This window comes from Molothrus aeneus, chromosome 19 (assembly GCF_037042795.1).
Source record: "Molothrus aeneus isolate 106 chromosome 19, BPBGC_Maene_1.0, whole genome shotgun sequence".
Taxonomy (NCBI): Eukaryota; Metazoa; Chordata; class Aves; order Passeriformes; family Icteridae; genus Molothrus; species Molothrus aeneus.
In genome coordinates, this window is record NC_089664.1 from 7,879,307 (window position 1) to 7,907,254 (window position 27,948).

Consider the following 27,948-nt stretch of genomic DNA (forward strand, 5'->3'; position numbering starts at 1 on the left):
CGCCGCCGCTATAAGAGCGGCCGGCGCGGGCTGGGGGGAGCCACTGCGGCGGCTCCTCCTCGCTGGAAGCCCCGGCGCTTTTGGCTGCCCTTTGAAGTCGGAGAGGGAGAAGGAGGGAGGGAGCGTCTGGGGCCGCCGCTGCTCCGCTCCGCTCCGCGCCGCCGCCGCCGCCGCTCCCGCCCGGCCCCGGAGCATCGTCCTGCCCGGCCCCTCCGCCGCCAGGTACGGCCCGTCCCGTCCTGTCCCATCCTGTCTTGTCCCGTCCTGTCCCATCCCGTCCCGTCCTGTCCCGTCCGTCCCATCCCTTGCCGGCGCAGATGCGGCTCCGCATCCCGGCTCCGCATCCCCGCCCCGCATCGCCCTCCCGCCGCCCGAGCGGGGCTGCCCCGCTCCCGGCTCCGCGGTGCTGCTCATCTCGGCGGCATCCCTCCCCCCTTTCTTAATTTTGCCTTCATTGAAGCACGCAGCCCCGCAGCCTGTAGGATAAACTCCGAGCGCGCTCTGGTATTGGCTTGGAGTCAGGAGTGTCTGGGAGCCTTAATGAGAACCAAGTGTAAGGCAAGGCTCAGCCACCTGTCCGCGGGATCCCCGGCCAAGCGCTCTGGGCTCCCATTAATCAATGGATCTGCCTCTTGGAAAGTCTCTTTAGCATGCTGCGCCTCTCCCCCAGGGCGATTGCAGAGCGGATTTGGGGACCTGGAAGCCCTCTGGTAATTTTTTTCTAAGCCAGACAGCAAAGCGGGGCTGGTGTTGCCGGCAATTCAGTGATTTCAAAACCGCTACAAAAACCTTTGCAAGAAGGAAAAAGAAAAACAACAAACAAAAATGAGTAGGAAAGAAGCTCTTTATATTGCAGGTCTGCAGTTCTGCCCTTTCTCCCCAGGAGCAGCACCTCTCCCACCCCCCTGCTTCCCAAAGATACTGCCTAACTGCTTTTCAAGGGAAATTAGCTTAGGGGAGGATATATTTTTTTCTTTTTCCTCACAGACATGAGCTGCTTTGATTGCCTGGAAGCATGATTTCCTGAAACCTGCTCCTTTCTGGCTCTTGCAGGGAGGTTCACAATAAAACGTATTGTGGTTTTGAGCTGGGTTTTATTTAAGAAAATGCCGTTCTGGGTTACTCTCTTTCATGAGGCAGATGGAGAAAGAGATGAAAGGCTGACACTTGGGATAGTTCATTTCTGCTCTTTAATTGTGGGTTGTGTCTTTTCTATAAGAAAAGGCATCTTCCCTGGGAACTGAGGGGAATTGGAGTGGAATAAATGAAAAAGGAGGAATGATGCCTGTTAATTGCATTTTTTTTGTTTTGAGGCTCTTCATCTCATTCTTCCAGGAGCAGTCCTGTAAATGGGGATATTTAAATGCACTGCTTTTATAGATCCAGGAACACTTCTGGCTACTCACTGTGCTTCGGTGTAAGCCAGGCTCTATTCCAAGGCAGCCTTGGAGCAGTGTCAGGTGCAGCCACTGGAAACCAGTGCAAAGTTGTGGTTTGACAGATAAAAACCGAGCTGGGAAGCGAACCTGTACCATGTTCATGCTGCTATTAATGAAATAAAACTTCAGGCTCAGGTCCCTGCAGTCCCTGCTGGTCGGTGCCATCAAGCTGAGCAGGAATGCTGGAGCAGAGCTCTGGAACCAGGCAAAGCAGGTCCTGCTGCTGGGCATGGGGCCGGGTGGGAGCTGTGCTTAGCGCAGTGTTTGGTTGCTTTCTAGGATGAAGATATCCAAGTGGAAGTGGAGCAGCATCTCCACCAGTGCTCAGTTGCAGCTGAAGGGCACCCTGGCCCTTCTTCTTGTGGGCAATGTTGTCTTTGTCATAGCTCAGGTAAGGCTGTCAGGTTTTTGGGGGCTCTCTGGGCTTTAAAATGCTCTGGTGTCTGGGATGGGAACCCCCTGGGCTGGCAGAGCTGCTCTGTGCATGCACCAGGTCTCCAAAATTTGTGAGGACTTCTGGCTTGCCTTCACTCTTTAGTCTGGGCTTAACCTAAGTTGTGCCTACCATGGCCAGGAGCATTCACCGAGCATTTCAAGGACTCTGAAGGGCCATGCCCTGCTCTTGGGTGAGCATCACTCCTTGCTCCCTGCACTGGCTGAGCTTTCATTTACTTTCCATGCAATATTTGCAGTTCCTCTGCCCTCTGATGTGTGGTTATGACAGGGGGTGGGAGCTGGGGGTGTCAGGGACCCTCCTGAAGTGACAAACCTGAGCTTGCAGAGAGAGCACACAGGCTCCTGCACCCTGCTGGCACCCCCTGGCACCCACTGACCTGCTCTGCTGCTGCAGAAGGGTTTTGCAAGGGTTTGTTGAAGCTTCCAGTGGAGCTTCCAGCAGCAGCTGGCTCTGCAGCTCCCTGAATTCTCTGTGGAGCAAGAGTCAGAGAGCACCAAGAGTCTCACAGAGTTTAGGGCTGTTTGGGAGCTCGGTTTTGCCAACTGAGCGAAACAATGAGAATTTCCTTTCCTGAGGAATCCCAAATATTGCCACTTCATTCCAATTTTGTAATGAAAACACAATTGCAAGAATGCAGGGATGGAAACCTCAGGCTTGACCTCAGCTGGAGAAGGCAATGCCTGGGTCGAGTGGGGCAGGCTGGGAGGGGAGGGCTGCCCTCAGTGTCCCCACACAGGCTCTGAGGTTTGGATGTGACTCCTGCTTCTCCTCCTTCCCCTGCGCTCCGAGCAGGACCTGACACAGACGTCCAACAGCCTGGAGGAGGGGTCAGATGTCACTGCCTACTGGTGGGGAGAGTGGACCAAGTGGACAGCGTGCACCAGGACCTGTGGGGGAGGTGTGAAATCCCAGGAGAGGCACTGCCTGAGGCAGAGGTACAGCCCCACGGGCTGGGGAGGGGCTCTGCAGCAGCTGCCTGACCCCAAAGGTCACCACTCAGACAGAAGCACCGATGGAAATGTGTCTGGGCAAACCCTGCTGGGGCAGGAGGGGATTTCCTGAGCTTTGGGCATCCCTGCCAGCAGCTGAGTGATTCCTGGGCTGGCCCTGCAGTTTCTGCAGCAGGGCCTGGTGCAGAGGGGCAGCAGGCACAGACTGAGCCTGTTCTCCAGGCTCTGGGGCACAGCAGCCCCTGGTGCAGGGCTGGCTGGGGACCCACTGGTTCCATCTGCTTTGTGCCTGGCTCTGCCCTCTCTGGGCAGTGTGGTTCCCAAAACACACTTTGTAAATCTTGTCCCCAGGCCCTCACCCCATGATAGCTCCTGGAATAGTTGGTGATGCAGGTGACAAAGCCACAGAGACCTTTGCAACCTGCTCCAGGAACAGATCTCTGTGTGGCTCTGCTGTGTGCACACTGACCTTACAGAGAGCAAATATATTTAAACAAGGGAAAATGATTTCTGCCCCCCATCTAACCACCATTTCCTTATTCAGAAGGAAGTCAGTGAGTGGGCTGGCTAATAAAACTTGCACTGGAACATCCAAAAGATACCAGCTCTGCAAAGTCCAAGTAAGGATATCCTTTGTCTTGTTGGGAAAGTCATGTATGGCATTTCTGGGTCCCTTGGAGAGGGGACACCATTTGTCCTGTACCTGTCACTCTCTTGCCCCTCCAAGCAGCTGGGGGTTCCCTTCTTTGGTGCCAACCTCCAGTGTCTGGGCTTTGGGCATTTTGCCATAAAAACCAGAGACTGGTTCTGGCAACAATTCCCAGGGGGTTCCTGCAGTGGGGGGAGGAAGAGGAGGAGGAGGAGGAGGATGTGGCCTGGCTGGGGAAGGTGATGGAAACACTCCTTGCAGCTGGTGGTGATGTGCCAGAAACCTTTCCTGCACTTTGTTTCCGTCAGGATGTTAATGTATCCCATTCTAGGAGTGCCCTGTGAACGGAAGGAGCTTCCGAGAGGAGCAGTGTTCATCGTTTAACTCCCATGTGTACAATGGCAGAACCTATCAATGGAAACCTTTATATCCTGGTAACAAGACATTCTTTGTGTGTTTCATAATGCTCAGCCAAATATTTTGATAGTTATGATGCTACAGCCCGCAGGAAGGCTCCTCCTCTGCTGTTTTAAAGTGGTTTTTCAGAGGCACAATCAGCTGTCTCCCGAGTTCAAAGGCTTGTTTGGCAGCTGCAGGGTAGCCTGAAAATTAAATAACAACATGAATTCATGTCTGTAGCCTGTGTTGGTCACAGCTCCCAGGGACCAGAGGCTGCAGGAGGATGTGGGAGCAGGAGATGTGAGGGCTGTGCTGGCAGGGACAGTCAGGCTCACCCTGACAAGTGTCCTTTGAGCCAGGGCCATTGCTGGCTGTGCTGTTTCAGTGATATTTGGTCTCTCCCACGCCCTCTGTGTGCTCTGTGAAATGTCACCGAGGTGCAGCTGGTCACTCTGGTCATCCGGGGTGAGCAAGAACTGCAGAAACTACTTGGGACTCAGAAACAGAGCTTTTATTGAACTTTTATTGAACACTGAACTCCCATCAAAATCAATCATTAAACACAAGCCATGGATGAGCTTTAGAGCTGCTGGGAAGCCAGGACCCTTCTCCTGAGGAAGCTCCTGAGCTCAGGTTCTTCAGATTCACTTGGATACCTAAAAATAGAGATGGGATCAGATCCATCTTCACATCAGATTCATTTGAGTGCCTAAAAATAAAGATAGGATCTCCTGCAAACTTTGTTTTGGGGGTCTGTACATACCCAAGAACAATTATCTTCATCAAATCAATTTCCCTGTGTACCAGGCCCCTGGCTCTCCAGCCTTTGCAGGATCAGCAAGGTAGAACTTGGTCTATGAGCTATTTCTTCTTGGTGGCTTTTGTCCCTTGAAGGTGACAATTTCCTTAAACACGTTTGCTGCTCAAGCTGACTCACCAGAGATGATTCAGGAGTTGTTTTGTGCTTGAGCAGGCATTCATGTGGCTCCTGGGGGATTTGCAGAGAATATTTTGACACTGAGGCTGCCTTGCTTGGGTGTGCAGGCCAGTGGGTCTCTGATTGCTCAGGAGTTGGTGGAGACAAACACTTGGGGTTCTGATGCAAATATGATTTTTTCATCTGCCTCCTGTGGATATTATAAAATATGGGATTATTGTGCTGGTGGGTGCTGCCAGCCAGTTGTTTTCTGCAGAAAGCAAAGGGTGAATTAAGTCCATCTTGGGCGAATGTTTATGGAAAAGTTATAGATCATAAAATGCTCTGAGTTGCTGTGGTTTGAATATAGTCTTACAGGTGAATTTCCAACAATATATGTGTAAATTTAACTCATATATCAAGTGTTGCCAAGTGCACATGCACGTTTTTGTGAAATGTACTTGCACAAAGCAGTGCTGCTGCCTCAGTGCCTGCCCTGGGCTGGTGCTGGTGATGCCCCTGGCATCCCTGGGGCATCTCTTCCAGCAAAGGCTGCCACACTGTCCAAGTGCCATCTCAAACACAAGAGATGCCTGTCCTCAAACACAAGAGATGGCCACTTGAGAACTCTCACTGCTCTGCAGTTGTGCTGCTGTTGTTTAGCTTGGCAGAGATTTGCTGGCTTGGGTAGGATGAAAGTTGTGGTGTTTCTGCTGTTTTTGAATCTCTCTTTATATCCTTTCCCCTTAGATGACTATGTTCACATTTCTAGCAAGCCCTGTGACCTTCATTGCACCACTGTGGATGGTCAGAGACAGTTAATGGTTCAGGCCAGGGATGGAACATCCTGCAAATACACGGATTTCCGAGGGGTTTGCGTGTCTGGAAAATGTGAGGTTGTTAAACATTATAGCAAAAATCTTGTTAGTAGCATTCAGAGAATCGCAGTGGGTGCGACGTTTGCCTGACCCTCAGTGCTCTGTCTGTGCATTTTTTAGCCCATTGGCTGTGATGGCATTCTCTTTTCCACCCACACCTTGGATAAATGTGGAGTTTGCCAAGGAGATGGGAGCAGCTGCACCCACGTAACCGGCAGTTACCGGAAAGGAAATTCTCATCTTGGTAAGGCTTTGGGGATTGAGGGCTTGAGTTGAGAGGGCTGGGTTTAAAATGGAATATTTTTTTTTGGTAAATTGCTTTTGGGTCTTACCAACTGCCCAGTTCAAGTTTTTCCCACATGTTCTATGTGTGTTAATGCCGCTTGTTTGGGCAAAGAAAACCTTCTTTAAAAAAAACCAAAACAAAACAGGAAATTTGCATGGTGTTTGTCAGAAACCAGAGATCTCTGATGAGTGGTGCAAAAGGGTTATGCAAGAGTCTGGTATCTATTTTAGTCTTTTTTAGTCATTTAGCCAAAACCAGGACACTCATGACCCAGTAAGACTAGAAATAAACGACTTGTAATAACAGGAAGCAACAATATCTTGAAAGACCAGGATTTCAAAAATCAGTGTGATGTAAAGCAGCCGAACCTACATGTCCTAAATATAACAATCTAATTCAGGAATTATGATTAATGCTCTCTGAGATGGAGCAAACTGCAGGAACTTCAGTGCTTTGCAAAGACTTGTCCTGTCCCATCTTTTGTCTGGTGCTAGGCAAAGGGGAGGCAGAGGAGAAACCAGCTCCCACCTCCTGCTGGAGTTTTGGGAATGCTGGCTAACACAGGGAGCAATACTGAACCACACAACAGCTTCTCTAGCTAGTAAACCCATCTGCAGATGTATTTTCTTACACTAGTTTAGATAAACATGATATTTGTGCACATAAGAACTGAATCCTTTCCCCCTTTGGATGTATTTTTCCTCCATAAACCAGGACACAATTTGCACATTTTTCTATCACCGATAAACTCCTGTTTGCAGCCTAAAACATGAAGGGTTAGGACTTTTAAGTCCATTAGAAATGTGGGTCCAGGCTAGGGTGTTGGCTAGCTTGCAGCTCTGCCTGAGGAGGGTTTGGTTCAGATCACTGGTCACAAAGATCCTCTGGTTAATCCGTAGGCTATTCCCTGGTCACGCACATTCCCGCCGGAGCGAGGGATATCCAGATAGTGGAACGGAAAAAGTCTGCAGATGTTCTGGGTGTGTATAACCTCTTGGTACTTCCCTAGGATGCATGCCTATGCTGGTTAATGCTTTTTCCAATGCAGAGCTGGATGCAGTTTTGTCATAGAATCACAGAATATCCTGAGTTGGAAGGGACCCACAGGGATCAGAGAGTCTGTTTGCTGCAGACATGAGTTAAATCCGTAGGCAATGTAAATCCATCTGTGTTGTCCAAGCCAGGGTGTTGCTCCTCTCTGCAGTCCGAGCACCTGGGCTGTGTTTGTCAACACTCTGATTGCTTTAAAGCAGAAAATGTTGGTGAATATTATTTCAGGAGGGTGTGACAGATGCCCTGGTGCTGGATCACAGATGGCCAAGTGACTTCACCTCTCTGGTGATCCCCCCAGCCTTCCCCTGCCTGGGGAAAGTGCAATGACAACAGCACCAAGGGGATGTGACCTACATGTGGCCTTGCTGAAGTGTTGGGGACCACACACCCATCTCACAGGGGAGGTGACAGAGCTGCTCAGGAGCAGTGTGGAAAAATCCAGACTTGCCAAAGAGAAGCACATTTGCTGCCTCAGAGGCTTGTGGCCTCTGGAAGGTGGCTGTCACTTCCCTGGAAGTGTTCAAGGCCAGGCTGGATGGGATTTTGAGCAGCTTGGTCCAGTGGAAGGTGTCCTAGCCCATGGCAGGATGAGATGAGCTCCAAGCTCCCTTCCAATGCAAACCATTCTGGGATGATGCTATGGATGAAAAAGGCTTGATGTGGTTACCAGTTCCTGGGCTAGCTCAGGGGGCATCAATGGCATCTTGGGCCACTGCTGGCTCAGGGGACATCAGCTCCTGCCCTTGGCCACCTGCCAGTGCTCTGTGCAGAGCTGGGGCTGTTCAATGTTCCTGCTGGGCTGGTGCCAAAGGGGTGACAGGAGCCAGGGCGAGTGTGAACCACATTCCCAGGGGTTTGCAATGTGGAGGGACACATGGCCGAGAACTCTGAGCACGCCCTCACATAGTGAGTGCTGCAAACAGGTGACCAATGCATTGCCATGTAGGAGAATCTCCTTTTTTTTATTGCTGTGGCACTGATTTTACCCCCTGAACACACCAGGGGCTGCATCCAGAGCTTTGCACGTGACAGCACTGACTGTTCTCTCTCCTTTGAAGCTGTGGCTGATGAAGCTGGGTACTATTTCTTCAATGGGAACTATAAAGTGGACAGCCCAAAGAACTTCAACATTGCAGGCACGGTGTTCAAGTACCGCCGGCCCATGGACGTGTACGAGACTGGCATCGAGTACATTGTTGCCCAGGGACCCACAAATCAAGGGCTGAACATAATGGTGAGCTTTGATTTCTCCTCTTCTCATGGTGGGGAAGAGAAAATCCACCTTGGATTGAGGAAGGGGTGAGCTTGGGAGCAGAGTCCTGGCATGGTTTTACATGAGGAGGGGATGGGAGCAGTGATTCTGGCCAGTTCCTTAACCAACCCTATTTTTTTTTTGTGTCAGTGCTCTTGGATTCAGGCAGGGCTGTCAGGGGTGAATGTGGGCTTGGTAACTTTTCTCTGCAGGGAGAAGATGTCTCAGGCACTGTGAGGGGATTTCTCCTCTGCTCCTTGGCATTTTTATCCAAGTTACCTGGCAGGAAAAGCAAAAATAAGAAACTGGGCCAGAGAGCTTAGACAAGTGCCTAAACCTTAAACCCCAATTCTCTCTTGAAAGCAAACCATGTAAAACCAGGTATTTGGAGAAAAGTCCCTTAATTTTCTTCTGGGCAGGCAGCCAGAGCCCAACTCCTGACATCTTCCATGTAGCCCCAGGCTCCTCTGGAAGGGGAAGGGATGATTGCTTGGGTGCTTAAAAAGCATCAGACCACTATGAGGCTGTCTCAGCTGGGAGACCCCAGCCCCAGTGGGGTGTAGTAGCTGTAGGAGGGGGTGTGCTCTTTATAAAAAGTCACAAAAGTGGCTTTGCAAGTGATGGTCTTGTGAAGTGCCTGCTCCAAGCCTCTGGTCACGCAGTGGCCAAGGAGGAAGTGTAACCTGTGGCTCCTGGGATTAATCCCCATGGCACACAGCCAAATAACCTTTGGAAAATGGTGCAGGACTCCAGCAGGAAGAAGCTGGCACTGTGAAGGAAAACAGACTGGAAACAGCAAAACTGATGCTCCCCAAGTGTCAGGTCCAAGATGAATCCCATGCTTTGCCTGCCACAAATTCCTTGCACCCTCTAATAACTCGATTTCTTTGCTAGGTCTGGAATCAAAATGGCAAGAACCCATCCATCACGTTTGAATACACTCTGCTGAGGAAGCCACACTCCAAGAATCTGCAGCCCATCTACTACACCTTCTCCGAGTCGGAGAGCGAGGAGAGCCGCGAGTTCGACGGGGACGTGCCACTGGGCTTTATCCAGCACAATGCAACCTATTTTGGGAGAATGTCCAGGGAAAGGATAGACTTGGAGAACCAGGTGTTTGGAAGGCAGGACACGGAGGAAGATTTAAACTTGAGCAAAGGTCAGGAAACCAATGAGGTCTATGAAAGAGCAGAAACAATTGACTGTGAGCCAAAACTGAAGGGCAAACAACCCCAAGGTAAGGAGGAGACTTGGGCCTCACTGTTCTGCTTCTCAGAGCTCTTGTTGAGAAATGCTCTGTTTCTACCTCTGGTGGTTCTGCTGGTTTGTGTTTTGGAAACCTCGGAAAGTTCTTTAAAACATCTCTGCTCACAAATCCTCTTTGCCCTTCAGATTCTGGTTTCTGGTGGGGGCGTGCGGGGGGTGGACACCGGGTGAGACCTCCCTGCTGGTGCCCTGCTGTGCTTTGCCTCATGCCAAGGACAGGAGGGAGCCCTGGGTGCACAAAACTCCCCATCACAACATCTCCCATCACCTCCCACCCCTCCAAAGATCCATTTGAGTCCCTTGGGCATCCCACCCCCAAATTGCCTGGAGTGCCTTCCCAGCATGGCTGCATGGGCTGTGGGGCCAGGCGAGCACCTTCCTTTCACCTCTGCTATTGCTTTGGGCAGTGCTGGCGGGTGCTGAGCTCCCCTCTGGCCACACCATAGCAGGATAAGCCCTCCCAAAGCTTCACACCCTTGAGAACCCCATGAGACCCCCCCTGCCCTGCCTCTGGCCCCCCGTGTGGCTGCTCAGGCTCCGGCGCGTCCCCGCTGCTCCGGGCTGCTTCTCCCTCCCAGCCTCGATGCATTTTGTGGTTGTCACTGTGGTTTCCCCCCTGTTGGCTCCAATCTAGATTCAAACGTAACCAGGTCTACTTACCAGACAGACCATGACGACAGAGAGCCCGAGGCCAGGCTCAGCTCCAGGGAGTTCCTTCTGGAGAACGCCATCACGGACAAGCTGCTGGGCAAGACCTCGGACTCCAAGGAGCTGCTGCTCAACGTCACCATGAACAGCATCTTCGCTCAGGGAGACCCAACCAACTCAGTGGGGTCACCCCTTGACAGCCTCTATGTGGACTACGAGGACAGCGATGGCCTCGTCACCTACTCAGTGAACAGCACCTTCATGGAGCTGAGCAATGGCAAAGCCACCAACACCTCTGCAGAGACGACCTTCTCCAATGCCACCGTCACCATGAGCAGCCCTCAGGGGAACAGAACCCACAAAGCAAGGTAGGAGACGTGTCTTTAGTTAATAAATCAAATTTATTGCTGTTCTTGACTCGTAAAAGCCCTGTGCTCAATGCATGGTTTCCATCCCTTTGGAAGCAGGAGGTAAGTGGGGGTGGGATGGTGGAAATGTTCTGTTGGGAGTTCATCTGCAAGGAAGGGCCAGAGGTTTGGGAGCAGGAAGGCACGAGAGCGTTTAAGCAAGAGGAAATCTTGATGTCCCCCTCAGTGGCCATGTTGAAGTCCATGCTGATGTTTGTCAGCTCCCTTGCTCTCTGCTGTCACAGCTTCTTGTCAGAGCCACAGCCATGAAGAAGCCTCTTCCTTTTGCCTTCTCTTGACATCCTGCTCCCATTCCCCAGCCCCTTCCTCCAAGTTCTGATGCAGCAGAAGTTGGTCCTGGCCCCTTTTCACCCACCCTGTTGAGTGTCACCCACAATCCTCCTCACTTGGGATGGCAGGAATATGCTTCCAGCAGCTCCCAGGCATGGCCCTGCCACTGGAACCTCCACTGTAGGTCCAGGAACCAGGCCTGGATTTGTTGCCTCAGCTCAGGAAGTCACAGCTTGGACAGGAATATCCAAAGCTCTGCAGTAGCAGCTCATTGGTTGATACTGGGACCATCACCTCAGAATCCTTTAGATGGCTGGTTTGAGTGGAAGTGGGGAGGTAAAGAAAGGCCTGATTTAACTTTAGCAGCAGGTTTTGCTCTGGGGAAGGGTGGAAGGAAGTGTCGGGGTAGGTGCTGATCCCCAAGCCTGTATCTGGCAGCTTTCGAGATGTCCCAGGGCTCTCTGGGGAGTAGCCTCGATTCCCAGCCCAGAACTCATTCCCGGTGTGGCCACACGGGGACTGAGATGGGCCCAGTGCTCACAGCAGCAATTAGCCCTCCCATTAGCCCTCCTTCATGGCCAGCCACCCACAGGAGCACTCCCTGGGCAGCTTGAGCTGGCACTGGGGCTTTGGGAGTATCCAGGTCCCAGAGCCAGGTGTGGATTTGGGCCCCATTGTGCATCCCCATGGCACCCCAGCCTCCTCCTGGACCTGTAAAGCACAGGATAAGATGCTGAGCTGGAGGAGATGCAAAGCCCTGAGCAGATGCTCCCTCTGGTTAGAGTTAGCTGGATTTACCCACAGCTTCCACTACGTTATGCTAAAGACACTCGTGCTAAAGAAAATGGCCATGCAGCCAAATGGATCAGCAAACTTCTTAATGATAGGAACATGAAAACCTTGCCAAGGGCCTGAATCTTTCATCTCTCCTCGTGCCTTGGCTTGGGAGTGCTGCCTTCAGCTGCCAAAGCAAGAATTTCATCCTCTCTGACAGAGAGGGCAGAGCCCTCAACTCCCCTTACCCTGCCCTGGGGACTGCCCTGCCCCTTGGGGCTCCCCATCACACTCCCTGTGTCCCCTCAGCTGCCACCCTGCACCCCAAAACTCTGCCCCAGCACCTGTGAAATGGGGGCAGTGCTCCCCTACCTCCTGGGAGTACAGGGAGCTTGGCTTTTCTAGGACAATCACAGAACATTGGGGCTCCAGTGCAGCTTTTTGGGTGCTAAAAAGCTCCTTGCACTGTCCCTGGCTGCCCACCTATTGATAACGGTGATTTAAACCCCTTCAGGAATGTCACCCAGCACTGACAACGTTTTCCACCTGTTCTTCCCCTTGGTTTTGTTCCACAGTGCCCCCTCTTCTCTCTCTGGAACAAAATACAAACTTTTCAGATCAAAACATTGATATCTAGACTAGTTTTGCACCAGCCAAAAGGCTGAGGGATGCTCAGGTCCTTTCAGGCTGGGCCTGCAACAGCAGCCACGAGTTTGCCCCTTTGCTTAGAAACAAAAACCAAAATAAAACACAGAAATGGGAGCCAGGGGCTGTGGATATTGATCTGTGGTGGTTTTGTGTGCATTTGTCAGGGTTATTCCTCTGCTGTGGGAACTGTTTTGGGAAAAGGGGCAGCCCAGAACTCAGTTAAGGGTGAGGGAATAGTGCTCATTTTTGGTGCTGTATCTTGCTTGAAAAGCTGATTAAAAGCTTGAGAAGCAAATCTGTGACTTTATTATTTAGCTCATAATCAAGAGGAAAATTGAAAGAAAAGAGAAAATGCCCCCAGTTTTGTTAAACAATGGGCTGCTGTCTGCATTGAGAGGAGAACAAAGTGACAGTTTTGTCTTTGCTGGAAATGAGCTGCCCTGTGCCCAAATGTCTGATTCCTCTGGAAAGATCTTGTCCCTGGGACCTTGTCATGCATAGAAGCTCTTTATTTAGGATCACATACACTAAAGGGACACTGTTGAAAGATTTACTGTCCTGACGTGGGATAAAGCTTATTTTGAAGATTTTATCCTTTTAAAGACAGAGGAGTCCTGGTCACAGGATAACTTGGTGTTTACTTTGGTGCCTCAGAGATCAGGGGATAGACTGGAGGATCTGGGTAATATTTCCAGGCAAATTAAAGTACAAAAAGCAGATGTTGGACTATGTTTTAATGACATTTGTGAGCCCTCTCCTGGCTGGGTGGCAGTTGGTGGCACAGGGCAGGGATCAGGAGCTGGTGTGGGTCCCCAGGCAGAGCTGCTGTGGCAGATAAAACACTATTTATAGTGAGCTGAGGTTGTTATTTTTCCACTAAAAAAAAATAAATTAAAAAATAGTCACATTCATTTCAGTTCCATTTCAAGTGCAGGAAGCAACCATTTGCCAAACTGACAGAGGCAAAATCAACAGGGAAAATGAGATTGTTGTTGTTTTTAATCCTTCTGGAGGCTCAGTGCTGGCGGTGGAAGGAGGGTGGGTCGGAAAGGAAACGGCTGGATTCTCAACAGTGTCCTTTGAAAGGTTGATTTGATAGGCTGGACCTCAACTTTTTCTTACAAACAACTAAATAAGGCAATTTCAGAGCTTCTGCTGCCTAGAAATCATACAAGCTGCATATCCTGCCAGGCCAGAGACAACTGGATGTGAGGATACAACCTTGTACACTATTCCAGTGTAGCTGTTCCAAGGGTTTGGACAAAGGTATGAGAACAGAACCGAAGCCTTTTGTTGTAAAGGTGCAGTATCCCTGAGGTGTTCCCCCCTCCCAGCACGGGGAGCAGCTGCAATTCTTGCTTGGATAAATGTTTTTTCTCACACCAGGCTGACTCTGTTACTCCTCTCCCCGTGGCATTTTGTGTTTGAGCACAGCTTGGAGCTGAGAGATGCAAATTCCCCACTTGACATCCAGCAAAATAAATCAGACCAAAAACCAGAGTGGCAAAATCAGTGGGCTTTGAGGGGAGAGCTCAGAAACTCCTGTGCTGGCTTTTGGAGATTGGAGCAGCCAAAATCTCTGCTGCACTGAGCAGCACGAGTGGGTTTGCCCAGCCCTGGAGACACAGGGGAGGAGATACTGCACCTTTAGTCACTGTGTGCCGAGGGCCAGGTGTATTTGAGCAGAAAATGCAAACTTTTGTTAAATTCTGAACTGTTTCTACTTGTGGGTATTTTTATCCCATTCTCTCTATTTCTAGACAGTGGAAGCTCTGCCTCTAACCGGGCTGGGGATTCTACTTGGGGCTCAGGACAGGTATGTTGTGAAACTAAAAAAAATTAAAAATTGATTCAAACAAACGAACCTCCCAAAAAATCAGAACAACCAAACCCAACCAAAGCCAAACCAAGCACATCCCCTCCCAAACCCAAACCCAACCGAACTGCAGCCAGATGTGTGTGTCTGTCGTGGGCTGTCACTGCTTGCCTTGTAAATGCCTTTTTTTTGTTTTGTTTTTTTTTCTTTCTTTTCTTTTCTTTTTTTTTTTTTGTTTGTTTTGTTTGTTTTGTTTTGTTTGCTTATTGCTAGAAACAGATTGAAGTTAAGAAAGGGCCAAGGTGTGAGTGCTGCTGACATGTACAGGTGGAAGCTTTCCTCCCACGAACCCTGCAGCTCTACATGCACCACAGGTAGTTATAAGAAGCAGCCAAATTCTGCACAGCCTGCTGAAATCACCTGGTGTGTGAGTCCATTTTATGTCTGTTAGGGATGGGAAGGAGCTGGTGGTGTTGAGGGGATCTCATGAGCTCTGCTTTAGCACAACCCCAGCTCTGCTGTGCCTGGGTGCAAAGGTGGGGAGAGGAGCTGGGGGCATGCAAAGCCCACTGAGCTCTCAGGTGTGTTGGGGACCAGGAGGTAGTGCCCAATATGTCCATCACCCCTCCAAACTCTCCCTCTGGGAAGCTCTGAGCACTGCCTTCACTTCCCATCACTTTGTGTCCCCCCTGGGGCTCAGCAGGATCCCCAAACCTGTCCTGAGCCTCCTTTTTTCCCCCCCTTCCTCACCTTTTTGACAGCTTCAAGGGGTTTGAAAAGCTCAGCTGCTTCCCTGCAGAGAGAAATTTTAAAGATTGTTCAGCTCTGGCAGGAAACACAATAGCATTTGGCTTTTTGATTATGTTTTGTTTCTCCCACTCCTTCTACCCCGGAGCCTGAGCTCGGCTGCGAGGGTGTAAATCTGGAACAGTGACAGAGATGCCAGGGATATTGAAACTGAGCCTCTATTCTTCAGGCAGAAATTCTCTCTTTTTGCATTAATTCCTCCCTTTTTGCCCCCTGAAAAGCTTCAAGGCACCTGATCTCCTCCCTCACCCCTTGGTTAGGGGGTCCTGTTGATCCCTTGGGATGAATCAGGCGCGTGGGTTGGGCACTTGTCTGTGCTGCCCCTGAAATTATCCAGAGCCTGCAGTGCTTCTGGAATTAAAAAGAGGGAAAGGAGTGGGAGAGAGGAGTTTACAATCTCAGGGACATTTCTTAAAAGATCAAATGCAAGGATTTTACATTTTAAGCATTTGCTCTGGTCCAGCAGCCTCGTGCCTGCAGCAGGAGCTTTGCAAGCCTTCCCTTTCCTCAGGATCCTGTCATCCACATGTTCTGGGACATTTTTGACTTCTTTGATCCCCTCTGAACAAATTTCTCCCTTGGCTGAGCCAGCCTGTTCTGCCCTAGTTTGCAGCAAGCCGAGAGAGGTTTAACTCAAATTTCTCTTTCCTTGCTGCCTTTTCTCACTGACATATCACAGAGAGGCAAGGCCATGTCAAGAGCTGTAGATCTTTTTTTAGTTTCATGTAAACCATATGTTTCCCAGAGCTGCAATTCTTGTTACCTGTAGCCAGAGCAGCCTCCTGGTCCCCAGCCAGGTCCCAGAATGGACTTCCCAACATTTACTCTGGCACGGGAGGGCTGTGGGGGAAAAGGTCTCGCTCTGACAGCACCGGCTGCCGCTGCCTTGGAGGGGGAGCAGGAGGGGCAGGACCTTCCTTGCCAAATCCCCAGGATCCCTGCCTTGGCCTGGAGCTCTGGATGCACCTGGGGAGCACCTGGTGCAAAGGGAGGGGTGTAGTGCACAGGGATAATGAGGGATGGAGTGGGTTGGGGACTGTTTGCTGTCACCTCCACCCACCACCCAGTCTGCTGAGCAGACTCGTGGTCCTGAGTATTTCCTATAAAAATGTGTTAGTCATACATTGGTTTTGGTGGAAAACCCTGGGAGGGGTGGTCATGCCCTCCTCTGAGCTGGCCAAACTCAACCACACTGCTCAAATTGGTGGGGTGGCCACTGTGACATTCCCTCCCAGCAGCGCCCATCCCACGGGACTGGAAGCTTCCTGCTTTTCACAGGGAGGAAGTTTTGAGAAATGCAGCTAAAACCACAAAAACAACAACAACAAAAAAAATAGTTTGGATGTACAGCTCACCAAGCACCCTGCTGTGTGTGTGTGTTCTCTCTGAGCCCAGGAGTGATGTCCACTTATGCCATGTGTGTTCGCTATGATGGGATCGAGGTGGACGATGCCTACTGTGATGCCATGACCCGGCCCGAGCCCATCCATGAGTTCTGTGCTGGGAGAGAGTGCCAGCCAAGGTACTGCCTGCACAGGGCACTCCTGCACTCTCTGGGCTTCCTCTGACCCGGATGTCATTTTGGGGGAGGGTTGGTGTGGATCTGGGGGGCAGCAGGGATGGCCCACAGCACGCCCATCCCTCCTCCCTTAATTCCACTCAAGAGTTTCCTCCTGAGTGGAGGTGAGAACAGGGCAAAGCAAGAGCCCAGTGATGCCAGGGACCAGGGATGGCTCCTGGAGAGCCCTCAGGTGACTGCAAAGGAGGACAGGTAGGACATGGAGCAGAAGATCTCCTGGAAACTCTCATGCTAGGGCTGAGAGCCAGGGCAGTCTGCAGCTGAGGCAAGAAAAATGTGGGGAGGTGAATGGTGCTGCTGCAGAATGCACCCACCCTGAGGGCACCACAGGGACTGGAGTCTCTGTTTGTTTCATTTTTTAAAACAAGCATTAAGGTACCTTTTGTGCTTAGATTCTCCCGCTGCTCTTTCCTAAAGTTGTCCCTCCTTATGGCTGTGCTGTTCCAGCTGCAGGGGCTTGCACTATGAGGGAGAAGAGCTGCTCTGTGATTTACCAGTGACTTCAGCTGGGGAGCACTGGGAGCTCATGGGGCAGCCACCAGCACTTGGGCAGACAGAAAGATGCTTGGGCTGGCAGTACTTTTCAAAGAAAAAAACGTTAATTTTGTGTGATCTGGATGGGGAAGACCTGTGTTTCATTTCCCTTCTGAAGTTAGGTGCCACCTCTAAATGACATCTCCAAATTTGTGACATCTCCCTAGGGCTGTTTGTTGTGCCTGGAGCCCCAGATGAGGTGTGAGGCCTGGGGGCAGCTGGGGCTCTCCTGCACAGAGAACAGCAGCAATGGGGACCTGGGGGCTGCCCACCTCCAGAGGAGCTGGGAATTCTGATCCATTCTGATTGAGCTCATTCTTTAATTGCTGTAATATCCCTGTACTCTACAAACTTGACCTTTTATGTTTTTTCCTTGGATTGCAAGCTGCTCCTGTCTTGTCAGGACAGAGGTGGCAGGGGACAGTAAAGGACAGGCAGTGCTTGGAGCAGCTCCCAGCTCCTCCAGCCTGTCACTTGTGCTCAGCAGAGTCAGACTGATGGTGGGACATGAATTGTGTCCCGCTGGGGCTCAGGCAGCTCTGTGTGACATTACTGCTGGCATCTGCAGGGTGATGGATGCCGTGTCCTCCCCGTACTTCAGCTGAGCAGGCAAAAAGGAGAGGTCAAACACGGGCAAAAAGCCTGACAGAGAAATGTGCTGGCAGAGCCCCTGGTGACAAACACTCACTTGTCACTGAGGACACTAGGCCAGGCCCTGCTGTGCCACCCTGCCTCCTGACAAGCTGGTTTCAGCTTCAGGCATGAGCTGGGGGCTGTGGGGCGAGCCCAACATATGTTGATGCTTCCCATCCCTTGGGAACAGCTCTCAGGAGCTGGCAGCCTGGCTGCAGCTCACTCCCCCCTTGATGCTGTTGAGTCAGGGATGGAATGAAAGACTCCAGTCTTTAGAAGGTGAATCAGAAGGCTGATTAATGAAAAGTAGTGCAACTTTTATAATATGACTTGCTAAGGTGAGACTTGATTGGTCTCAAAGTGAAAACCTCTCACACTATTGGTGAGCTATAAACAGCACACTGGAGAACCACATCTATAAACAACGGTTACAGAAAGAGAGAAAAGAATGTTTTAATTCTTTTCTCTAATTTTCCCACAGCTTCTCACAGCTTCCCAGGATTTTCCTGGGACTATGTTTCTCTCTGCTCAGAGGATATGTGATTACACACTCCCTGCAGCCAGGGCTTTCCTGTGGGCTGCTCCATGGGGTGATGGGCTCTGTTCCCTGCCCAAGTGTGTGGGATTCACATTTTCTGAACCAGAGAGAAGTGGTGAGAGAAGCAGAGAAAGGAATGCTCAAAACAATTCTTATCTCATTCACTGCTCCTGTGTTGTGCCAAAGTAGGATGCAATATGGAGACTGTTTACTCAGAGTGATGGTGCTTTGTTTCCTTGGCCTATCAGGGCCAAGCATGTGTGCAGACTGTCAGTCAGGAGACAGGAAATTCTGGGCAGTTGAGTTGAGTTGAGTGCTTTGTGCAGATTCAGTTTAGATGTAATGTAATATGGTGTAATACAGTATAGAATGATATAGCACAATATTGTATTTGTGGGGTTCCCAGACAAAGGAAGGAAGGAATGATGAATCTGACCCCATGTTCTTGAAGGCTAACTTACTATTTTATGATACTATATTATATTAAAGAATACTATACTAAACTATACTAAAGAATACAGAAAAGATACTTACAGAAGGCTAAAAAGATAATAATGAAAAGTCATTACTCCTTCCAGAATCCTGACTGGTCATTAAGTCAAAACAATTCACATGAAACCAATGAAACAACCACCCGTGGGTAAACAATGTCCAAACACATTCCAAAGCAGCAAAACACAGGCGAAGCAATGAGATAATTATTTCTTTCTTTTTTCTCTGAGACTTCCCAGCTTCCCAGGTGCAAAATAATGGGCAAAGGGATTTTTTCCAGAAAATATAACTTCCACAATATAAAAAAAGTAATTAATTAGTAATTCTGATATCCATGGAGTCCTCCTCGTCATTCCTTCCTGCCACGGGGGTTGCCTTGCTCTCCCATGCCTTCCTGTGCTCTCCCATGCTTCTCCATGCTTCTCCATGCTTCTCCATGCTTCTCCATGCTTCTCCATGCTTCTCCATGCTTTCCCATGCTTTCCCCTGCAGGTGGGAGACGAGCAGCTGGAGCGAGTGCTCGCGGACGTGCGGCGAGGGGTACCAGTTCCGCATCGTGCGCTGCTGGAAGATGATCTCACCAGGCTTCGACAGCTCTGTCTACAGCGACCTGTGCGAGGCGGCCGACATCGCCCGGCCCGATGAGCGCAAGGTCTGCAAGAACCCGGCCTGCGGGCCCCAGTGGGAGATGTCCGAGTGGTCAGAGGTGAGTCCTGCTGGCCAGGGCAGCGCCTGAGCCTGGCCTTTGCTCCCTTTTCCAATTTATCCTGATGCTTTGTGGTTCCTGATGCTTTTTTAGGTCATCACATGACCTAGAGCAGAGGCTAGATGGAGTTAAAGTAGGGATTTATTAAAAGGATATCCTCATTGGATCTACCTTGGACAGCACAAGAGTCCAGTCAGGGCTGCACCCAAGATGAACCCAAATGGTCACAAAATGAACCCAAGATGAACCAAAATGGTCACAAAATGCACGATCGCTCATGGGGCCTCTCACTTTGATAAGTTCTGCTCCATTTGCATCTTGGAGTTAATTGTGATGCCTTGTGATTCCTGATGCTTTTTAGGTCACCACGTGACCTAAAAAAGAGGCTAGATGGAGTTAAAAAATAAAGTAGGGTTTTATTAAAAGGATCTTCTCAATGGATTCACCTTGGGCAGCTCAAGAGCCCAGCCAGGGCTACATCCAAGATGAACCAAAATGGTCACAAAATGAACCCAACATGAACCAAAATGGTCCCAAAATGCACAACCACTCCCGGGGTCTGTCACTTTCATCAGTTCTGCTCCATTTGCATCTTGGAGTTCATTGTCCAATTACAGCTCTAGGTTGTGCAGTCCCATCCTTCTTGTTTTTCTCTCTCCAGCCCACATTGTTTGTGCTCTTGGGCCTGAGATTTGGATCATTTGTCCTTGGTGCCCAGCTAGAGAAGGAATTGTTTTGTCTCCCCACTCTATGCAGAGAGCTCACCATCCCCTAATATGAAGCTCAGAACTACACACCAAAGCAGCACAGAATCTGAAAAATAGAAAAGTTAAACCTGAGGCATCAATGCTCATCAATAACCATCCACAGCCATTGGCCTCTTAGGATACACTGCCTGCAGTAATGATGTGGATCAATGTGCATCAATATTTTTCCCCCTAAAATGAAGGCCTGGCTCCACTTTAGGATGGGAGGCCACTGCCATTGGTCACTCACAGGTAGGGCAGGAGCCCAGGGCTCAGATCTCCCCATCAGGATTTCCTTGGCAGCCTCTTCAAACCCAACATGCCAGGAAGGTGATCCTGAATCCCACATGAATTACATCCCTATAAATGTCCCTTCCTCACCTCCTCTGCACCACATGCAGAATGAAACCTTTCTCTAGCTATGCCTAAAGCCAGTCCCCAGAGCCTCTGGGAGACAGTTTGGGGAGGGTTCCAGCTCACTGGTTTCCTTGGGAAAACCTCTGGAGAGGGTTTGTGCCCCTGAATCCCTTCCCAGGCACAGACAATGCTCCACCACATCCCTTACAAACACAAACCCATGGAAACAACCAAACCAGTGCTGCTTCCTCGGGGTGCCTCTTCCCAAATCAAGCACAGACCTGATCTAAGCAGGAGCAGATGAGCTCTGAGCCAAGCTGTCCGTGGGTGCCAACCTGCCCCATGGGTTGCATCACGAGGAATATGACTCTTCCTCCTGGGAAGCTCCCAAAAACTCATCTTAGTCATAATTTAAACGTCTCCATTCCCCTGCAAGCTGGTGTGCATCATTTCCCTGGAGCTGACAGAGGGGCTGGTGCATTCCCTGGTGGTGCAGGATGTTTTGACTTTCCCAGCTGGTAGAGAGGAGCTCCCTGAGCACGTGCTGGAGCGTTATTTTGTCCAGCATAGCAAATGAGTGGTTTATTTTACAGAAATGTGTATTCTCCTCCAGCATTTGTCAGGGACAGATTGCTTGAGACAGTGCTGGAGTAGATTGTTCTTAGCCAGCAGCAAAGCTAATCTCCTTTGGATCCCATCAGAGGTGGGGTGCCAAGTTGGCTGGGGAAATAGGCATTAAAAAAAGCACATTTCAGGGCTCTGAGGATTAACATCTCGGCACGGTGCGTCTGGGCCCTGTGCTGTTGACACTTTTCCCTGCTTTACGTTATGCATGGAGCAAATGTAATGTGTATGTGAGACTGTAGTAACTCAAATTCAGTTCTAAATAATGTCACTGGGCTGCACGGTGCCAAATTTATCCACAGCATAAAAATCTCAGTTGTGTAGTCAGGAGGAGAAAACATTCTCCAAAGAGGTGGAAAGGAGCTGGCTGTTCCTGGGAAGGAGGCGAGGGAGATCTCACCGTGTCTCCAAGTGACAGCTAAAGCTGCTCAGCTCTGAGCAGACCCTCCTGGAGCCTTTTCCCCCCTCTGGCATCACCTGTTGGAGAGCATGGGCAGGACGCAGCTGGGGCTGTGGAGGGGGCTTGGGCGAGTCATTTGCGCATTTCCATCGTGTGCTTTTAAACTTTTGTGTTCAAATATGGGGGAAAACCCAACCCCGAGCCCGGCAGCTGCCGTGGTGCCGGCAGCCCCGGTGATGTCGCTGTCCCCTCCGGCAGTGCCCGGCGCGCTGCGGGGAGCGGAGCGTGGTGACAAGGGACATCCGCTGCTCGGAGGAGGAGAAGCTCTGCGATGCCAGCGCCCGGCCCCTGGCCGAGAAGAACTGCACGGGGCCACCGTGTGACCGGCAGTGGACAGTGTCCGACTGGGGACCGGTGAGACCCCGCCGTGGCCGCCTGAGTGGCCGTCGTGTCCCACCCCAGGCTGGCTTGTCCCTGCTGCTCCTCGGGGATTTGGGGTTGGGTTCATCAAAAAAACCTGCACGTGGGTCCCAACAAACCTGCAGGCAGCCTGTGCTGGGAGCTGGCCTCAAATAATTCCACTGTTTTCGGTCTCTCGGGTCACCTCTGCCAGCACTGTCACCCTGAGCCACGCTGTCTCAGGCACTGGGGGTGATCCAGCATCCCAGTGGATCCTGTTCCATCCCCTGGGCTCCTGCCTTGGGCACTGGGGGTGATCCAGCATCCCAGTGGATCCTGCTCCTTCCCCTGGGCTCCTGCCTTGTGCCACCCTGGCCCTGGCACTGGGGGTGATCCAGCATCCCAGTAGATCCTGTTCCATCTCCCCCTGGTCTCCTGCCTTGTCCCACCCTGGCTTGGGCACTGGGGGTGATCCAGCATCCCAGTGGATCCTGTTCCATCCCCTGGTCTCCTGCCTTGTGCCACCCTGGCTCAGGCACTGGGGGTGATCCAGCATCCCAGTGGATCCTTTTCCTTTCCCCTGGGCTCCTGCCTTGTGGGGGATGTGGTACAGCAGGGGTTAAACCCTGAGAGACCTGGCTGAGGGCCTTAGTGGGTGTCAAAATCCTCTTGTCTGTCTGCTGTACAACATTCCTTGGCAATGCTGATGCTCCATGCCCAGAAATTGAACCTTTTAACTTCTTTTCCTTTTTTTAATTTTCTGTTTCCCCCTTTCTCTTTTCCCTTTCTCCCCTTTACCTTTCCTCTTTCCTCCTTTCCTCCCTTTCCCTATTTTTCTTTCCTCCTTATTTTCTATTCTCTTTCACTCTCTTTCTTTTTTCCTCCCCCCCTGGCTTTTTCCCTTCCTGCACAATTCTGCTCCAGAGACCCCCTCCATCCCAAGCTATTTTTACCCAGGTTTTGATACATTCACATCAGCTAAAAATAAGTAGTTTCCATGGCAGCAGCAGTGCTAGCAAACACCGAGAGCCTCTGCAAGAGCAACCACGGAAGCACGGGGAGCACCGGCTGCTCTGGGCACTGAGGGCTGGATTTTTGCAGCCACTTTCTTGGTCCCCTTTGCCACTTTGGGAGCCACTTTGGGGTTCCCTGCTCATGGTGCTTCCCCTTTTGCCTGCCCTGAGACATGCTGGGTGCTGGGGCTGTGGCACAGGTTGTCCAGAAAAATTGTAGCTGTCCCATCCATCCCTGGAAGTGTCCAAGGATAAACCTCTCCTTTTCCAAACCCCTGCACAGAGTTTGGAAAAACCTGGGACAGCAGATGTCCCTGCCCGTGACAAGGATGGAACAAGATGATTTTTAAGGTCTCTCCCAACCCAAACCAGTCTGGGATTCCGTGATGATGGAATCTCTGTTGGACGATCCGCTGAGCATCCCTGTGGCTGTTTAAAGTCCCAAAACCCCTGTGAAATTTGGGGGAGGCAGGTGTGGGGAGTCAGCTGAGCCCTGTGGGGGCCCTGTCCCTGCTCTGGGGGCCCTGTCCCTGCTCTGGGGGTTCTGTCCCTGATGTGAGGGCCCTGTCCCTGCCATGGGAGCTGTGTCCTTGCCATGGGAGCTGTGTCCCTGCCATGGGGGCCCTGTCCCTGCTCTGAGGGCCCTGTCCCTGCTCTGGGGGCCCTGTCCCTGCCATGAGGGCCCTGTCCCTGCTGTGGGGGCCCTGTCCCTGCTCTGAGGGCCCTGTCCCTGCCATGGGGGCCCTGTCCCTGCTGTGAGGGCCCTGTCCCTGCTCTGGGGGCCCTGTCCCTGCCATGAGGGCTCTGTCCCTGCTCTGGGGGTTCTGTCCCTGCTGTGAGGGCCCTGTCCCTGCTCTGGGGGTTCTGTCCCTGCTCTGGGGGTTCTGTCCCTGCTGTGAGGGCCCTGTCCCTGCCATGAGGGCTCTGTCCCTGCTCTGGGGGTTCTGTCCCTGCTGTGAGGGCCCTGTCCCTGCTCTGGGCTGGGTCAGGGGGGATCCTTGGCACTGAGTGCCCACTGTGGTTGCAGTGCAGTGGCGGCTGCGGGCAGGGCAGGATGATCCGGCACGTGTACTGCAAAACCAGCGACGGGCGCGTGGTGCCCGAGTCCCAGTGCAACCTGGACACCAAGCCCCTGGCCATCCACCCCTGTGGGGACAAGAACTGCCCCTCACACTGGCTGGCACAGGACTGGGAGCGGGTAAGTGCAGATCCTGTGCCCTGGAGGGGGTGGGATGGGGTTTGCAGGTCTCAGGTGTGATTTGGGGTGCCTTCAGAGGGCTCAGGATGGGGTGTGCAGCTCTCAGGTGGCTCCTGTGATTTGGGGTGCCCTAGAGGGGTCAGGATGCAATTACAGCTCTCAGTTGTGCTTTGGGGTGCCTTCAGAGGGCTCAGGATGAGGTGTGCAGCTCTCAGCTGTGCTTTGGGATGCCCTTGGAGGGGTTAGGATGGGGTAACAGCTCTCAGGTGGCTCCTGTGCTTTGGGGTGCCCTCAGAGGTCTCAAGATGGGGTTACAGCTCTCAGAGGGCCCTGCTCATGACCCCACAGTGCAACACGACGTGTGGCCGGGGTGTGAAGAAGAGGATCGTGCTCTGCCTGGAGATTGTCAATGGCAAGATCAAGACTCGCAGCCCCTCTGACTGTGACGTGGCCAAGAAGCCCGTGGAGGAGAGCACGTGCTTCGAGAGGCCCTGCTTCAAGTGGTACACAACCCCCTGGTCTGAGGTGAGCAGAGAGGGGGCCCCAGGGCTGTGCTGCCCCATCCCTTTGCACCAAGGGTCCCTCTGCCTGCAGAACCCCCAGGAGATGGGTGAGTCCCTGCAGGACGTGGTCCCTGAGGGTATTTTTGCTACATGGTGTAGCTGGGGCTGTCTGTGCTCAGGGAGAACAGGACTGAGAGGGGCTGTTTGGGACCAGCTGTAGCTTTATTTTTTTTTTTCTTTATTTTTTGCCTGGGAGTGTGGCTGGGGGTGTGCATGGAGCCCACAGGGTGGCTGCCCCAGGGATGCAGAATTTGGGGATGCTCCATCACCCTGCACAACCCAAAAGGCAGCCAGGGTTCAGTGGCCAAGGGTCCAAGCCTTGCTTCCTGCAAGCCCTCCTGGATGCAGCCTCCCTGATCTGAGCTCCAGGAGCCTCATTTTTAGTCTTGCAAACCCTATAATTAACCAAAGCAACCCTGCTGCCTTCCCAGCTCCACGAGGCATCCAAAGGGCAGCAGGCAGTGAGTGCTGGGCCCAGCAGTGGCTCCACACCCCCCAGGGATGCACAGAGACCCCACAACCCCGCTCTTGGTGCTCTGGGGATTCCATGGCCACCCATGTCCTACAGAGCATCACCTGGACAGGGCCAGCTGGTTTGTGGTCCATTGTGAAGGGCAGCAGAAGGAGGGAGGGTGTTAGAGCCAGGGGGTGGGACCACATCCACCTACCCTGGGCAGAAGCTGATGGTGCTGGCAGCAAAGACAGAGCGAGGGCACAGCGGTGTGGCACTGGGATGTGACATTCTCCTCCTGCCCCAACATCTCCAGTGAGCAGGTTCTGGCTCAGAAGAGTCCCCTGGCATGGCAGGGTCTTGCCTCACCCTTTCTCTCTGTCCTCCAGTGCACAAAAACCTGCGGGATTGGCGTGAGGATGCGGGATGTGAAGTGCTACCAGGGCAAGGACATCGTGCGGGGCTGCGACCCGCTGGTGAAGCCGGTGGGCAAACAGACCTGTGACCTGCAGCCCTGCCCCACAGAGCCCCCAGGTGAGCCCCACAGCCTTGGTTTTCCATGGATCCCTCCGGCAGCACTGCCCCATTTGGATAATGATCCCAGGGAGGACACCAGGGACAGCTCTCCCTCTGTGCCCAAGTAATGCACAGGCTCCTTCTGGAGATAAATTAAGAGGAGAGCTCAGAAGAATCATGCTCTGACCTGAAGATAAAAGGGGCCTTTGGAGAGCTGATTTGGGTGCTGCTTCTGTAAGATTCCAGCTAGAGCTGAGGAAGTTCTGTCTGTGCCATTATTTTAATGATTTTTGGTCTTCAGGTGTCCTGTGGGATTTGTAACTATCTCGTTATCTGGCTCGTCTGCTGGCTCAGAGTCCCTGTGATCTTTAGCAAACACACAGTTCTAATCCTTTAATAGGATTTGGGAATAAGGACAGTGTGGGAGAAAAGCATGAAAATGGGTGACAGATTTGGGGCCAGCTCCTGGCTCAGCTCTGGGTGCTCTCAGCTGCCCATTCCCTTGGGATCCATGGAGCTTGGGAGTTGCCTCGCGACCACCTTGCCCTAGGAGCAGCCTGGTTTCATGCATCCTATGGATTTGAAGCAAAAAATATGTATAAAAAAGTATAAATCCTATGTGTTTGAAGCAAAATATTGCACTGAAAGGAGCTGGGAGAGTGCTGAAGCAGTCTCATCCCTTTCTCCAGCATCTCACTTGCCCCTAACTCTGGATGTAGCACTGCTGGATTCCCATTCTCTTTCTCAGAAAGCCTCCTTGGGATAGAAATTGTGAATCCCTACCAGGGGAAGCCCTTGACTTGGGGACAACTCAGTGCCTTGGTGGCTCCAGCAGTCCCTGGGCAGCTCTGTTTTACAGCAGAGACATTGAGCTTCAGGGCTGGGACCAAGTGAGACTCCAAAGCCTTGCCAGGTGTGAAGGAACAGATCAACCTGCTCATGCCTTTGCCCAGGCTGACAATGACATTTCTGGAAAAGCTCCATGGTGCTTTCCAGGGGATGTCAGGGAGGTGGCAGCCACAGCTGGGCTGATGCTGTTGCTCATCCCATGGTGTTTAGAGCTGGGTAAGGTGGGAAATGACCTCATGAGCTCACAATTGTTTATTTTCTTCTTCTTTTCCATGGCATGCTTTGAGACATAGAACCCTGGGAGACAAGGTACCAGCCTGCTCACACCTGCCAGCAGCTATGAGACAGTGGCACTAAAACTGGCACAAATAAAGCTCCAGCAGCATTTTAGCTCGGGCTGGGAACAGCAGGAGAGACATAAATTAAGGGAGAAATCCTATCCTGACCACCTACTCTCCAAGTGCTTTAACAAAGGTTAAACCAAAAACCTGCCACCCCAACCCCAAATTACTTCAGCACCCGAGGGAAATCAACTTTATCTGTCAGGGATTTAACCTGCTTCCAGAGAAAACAAACCTGGGCCATATTTCCAGGCACTTCATGTCCTGCTAAAGTGTGTTTTCTCTCCCTGCAGATGACAGCTGCCAGGACCAGGCAGGAACCAACTGTGCCTTGGCCATCAAGGTGAACCTGTGCAGCCACTGGTACTACAGCAAAGCCTGCTGCCGCTCCTGCCGTGCCCCCCACTCCTAGGGCAGGGCTGCCTGAGCCAGGGCTCCCCCTTCCCCCTGCCCTCACACCCCAAACACTGCTGACAAGGATGCTCTTGGCCTGCTTTGTGTGTCCCCACCGAGGCAGAACTCCTCTCCTGGCCGCTGGACGTTGGGAGCCCCCCGGGGTCAGAGCTGTACAGAAATCTTGTATATTTGATTCCCCCCCCCAAAATCCAGCTACACCCAAGGTCCTGTCCTGTTTCTTCCCTCGGTGCAAGGTTGGGGTTGGCGAGGGGAAGGTGTGAACTCTGGGAAGTGCAAGTTTCCCTTCCCAAAATGGTCTTGGTGCCTCTCTCCTGATTTATCCCAGGGCCTGCAGGCTCTCCTTAGCTGAATTAACATGGTGGGAAGCTGTTTGTTAAATAAACTCAAGCCCTTTTTTGTAATATGTAGGTGTATACTTTTTCAGAGAATTTTATCTTATAATCAAATGTTAGTTTCATAGTCCTTACAACCCCTCCCTGATGCTGACATATTGTATATAATATGGAAACATAACTGCACTTTATATCACAAAAAAGACGTGCTCTTTTTTAATATATTTGTTTACAGACAGTGAACTTTATCCATATAATCATTAATTTGTACTCATATGTATATTTTAATAAAGTTGTCATATTTATGGTGGTATTTTGTTTTAT

The 27,948-nt window shown here is 51.5% G+C and overlaps 1 protein-coding gene across 3 annotated transcripts; it reads left to right on the top strand.

Moving 5' to 3' along the window:
• The first annotated feature begins 130 nt into the window (after positions 1-130).
• On the top strand, positions 131-27,929 carry ADAMTSL2 (ADAMTS like 2). Of its 3 annotated transcripts, none has more exons than XM_066562622.1 (19): positions 131-222; positions 1,719-1,830; positions 2,689-2,831; positions 3,391-3,466; positions 3,827-3,929; positions 5,561-5,706; positions 5,809-5,932; positions 6,874-6,954; positions 8,086-8,261; positions 9,174-9,516; positions 10,180-10,561; positions 14,403-14,503; positions 16,332-16,458; positions 19,205-19,418; positions 21,804-21,959; positions 23,985-24,155; positions 24,504-24,680; positions 25,559-25,703; positions 27,169-27,929. In XM_066562622.1, exons 2-19 carry the CDS (start codon positions 1,720-1,722, stop codon positions 27,285-27,287), a joined length of 2,895 nt encoding a protein of 964 aa, XP_066418719.1. In that variant the 5' UTR covers positions 131-222; position 1,719; the 3' UTR covers positions 27,288-27,929. The 3 variants fall into 3 exon arrangements, with proteins under 3 accessions (XP_066418719.1, XP_066418720.1, XP_066418722.1); XM_066562623.1 differs by having other exon boundaries at positions 9,174-9,438; XM_066562625.1 differs by having other exon boundaries at positions 9,174-9,438; positions 10,213-10,561.
• Positions 27,930-27,948: the final 19 nt, after the last annotated feature.

What these genes read in the sequence shown, in the direction of transcription:
- ADAMTSL2 (XM_066562622.1), top strand. Translation starts at nt 1,720, where the DNA reads ATGAAGATATCCAAGTGGAAGTGGAGCAGCATCTCCACCAGTGCTCAG. An exon ending in ATCAAGGGCTGAACATAATG is followed by an intron (nt 8,262 to 9,173) that starts GTGAGCTTTGAT and finishes TTTCTTTGCTAG; the next exon opens with GTCTGGAATCAAAATGGCAA. An exon ending in CAGTGTCCGACTGGGGACCG is followed by an intron (nt 21,960 to 23,984) that starts GTGAGACCCCGC and finishes CTGTGGTTGCAG; the next exon opens with TGCAGTGGCGGCTGCGGGCA.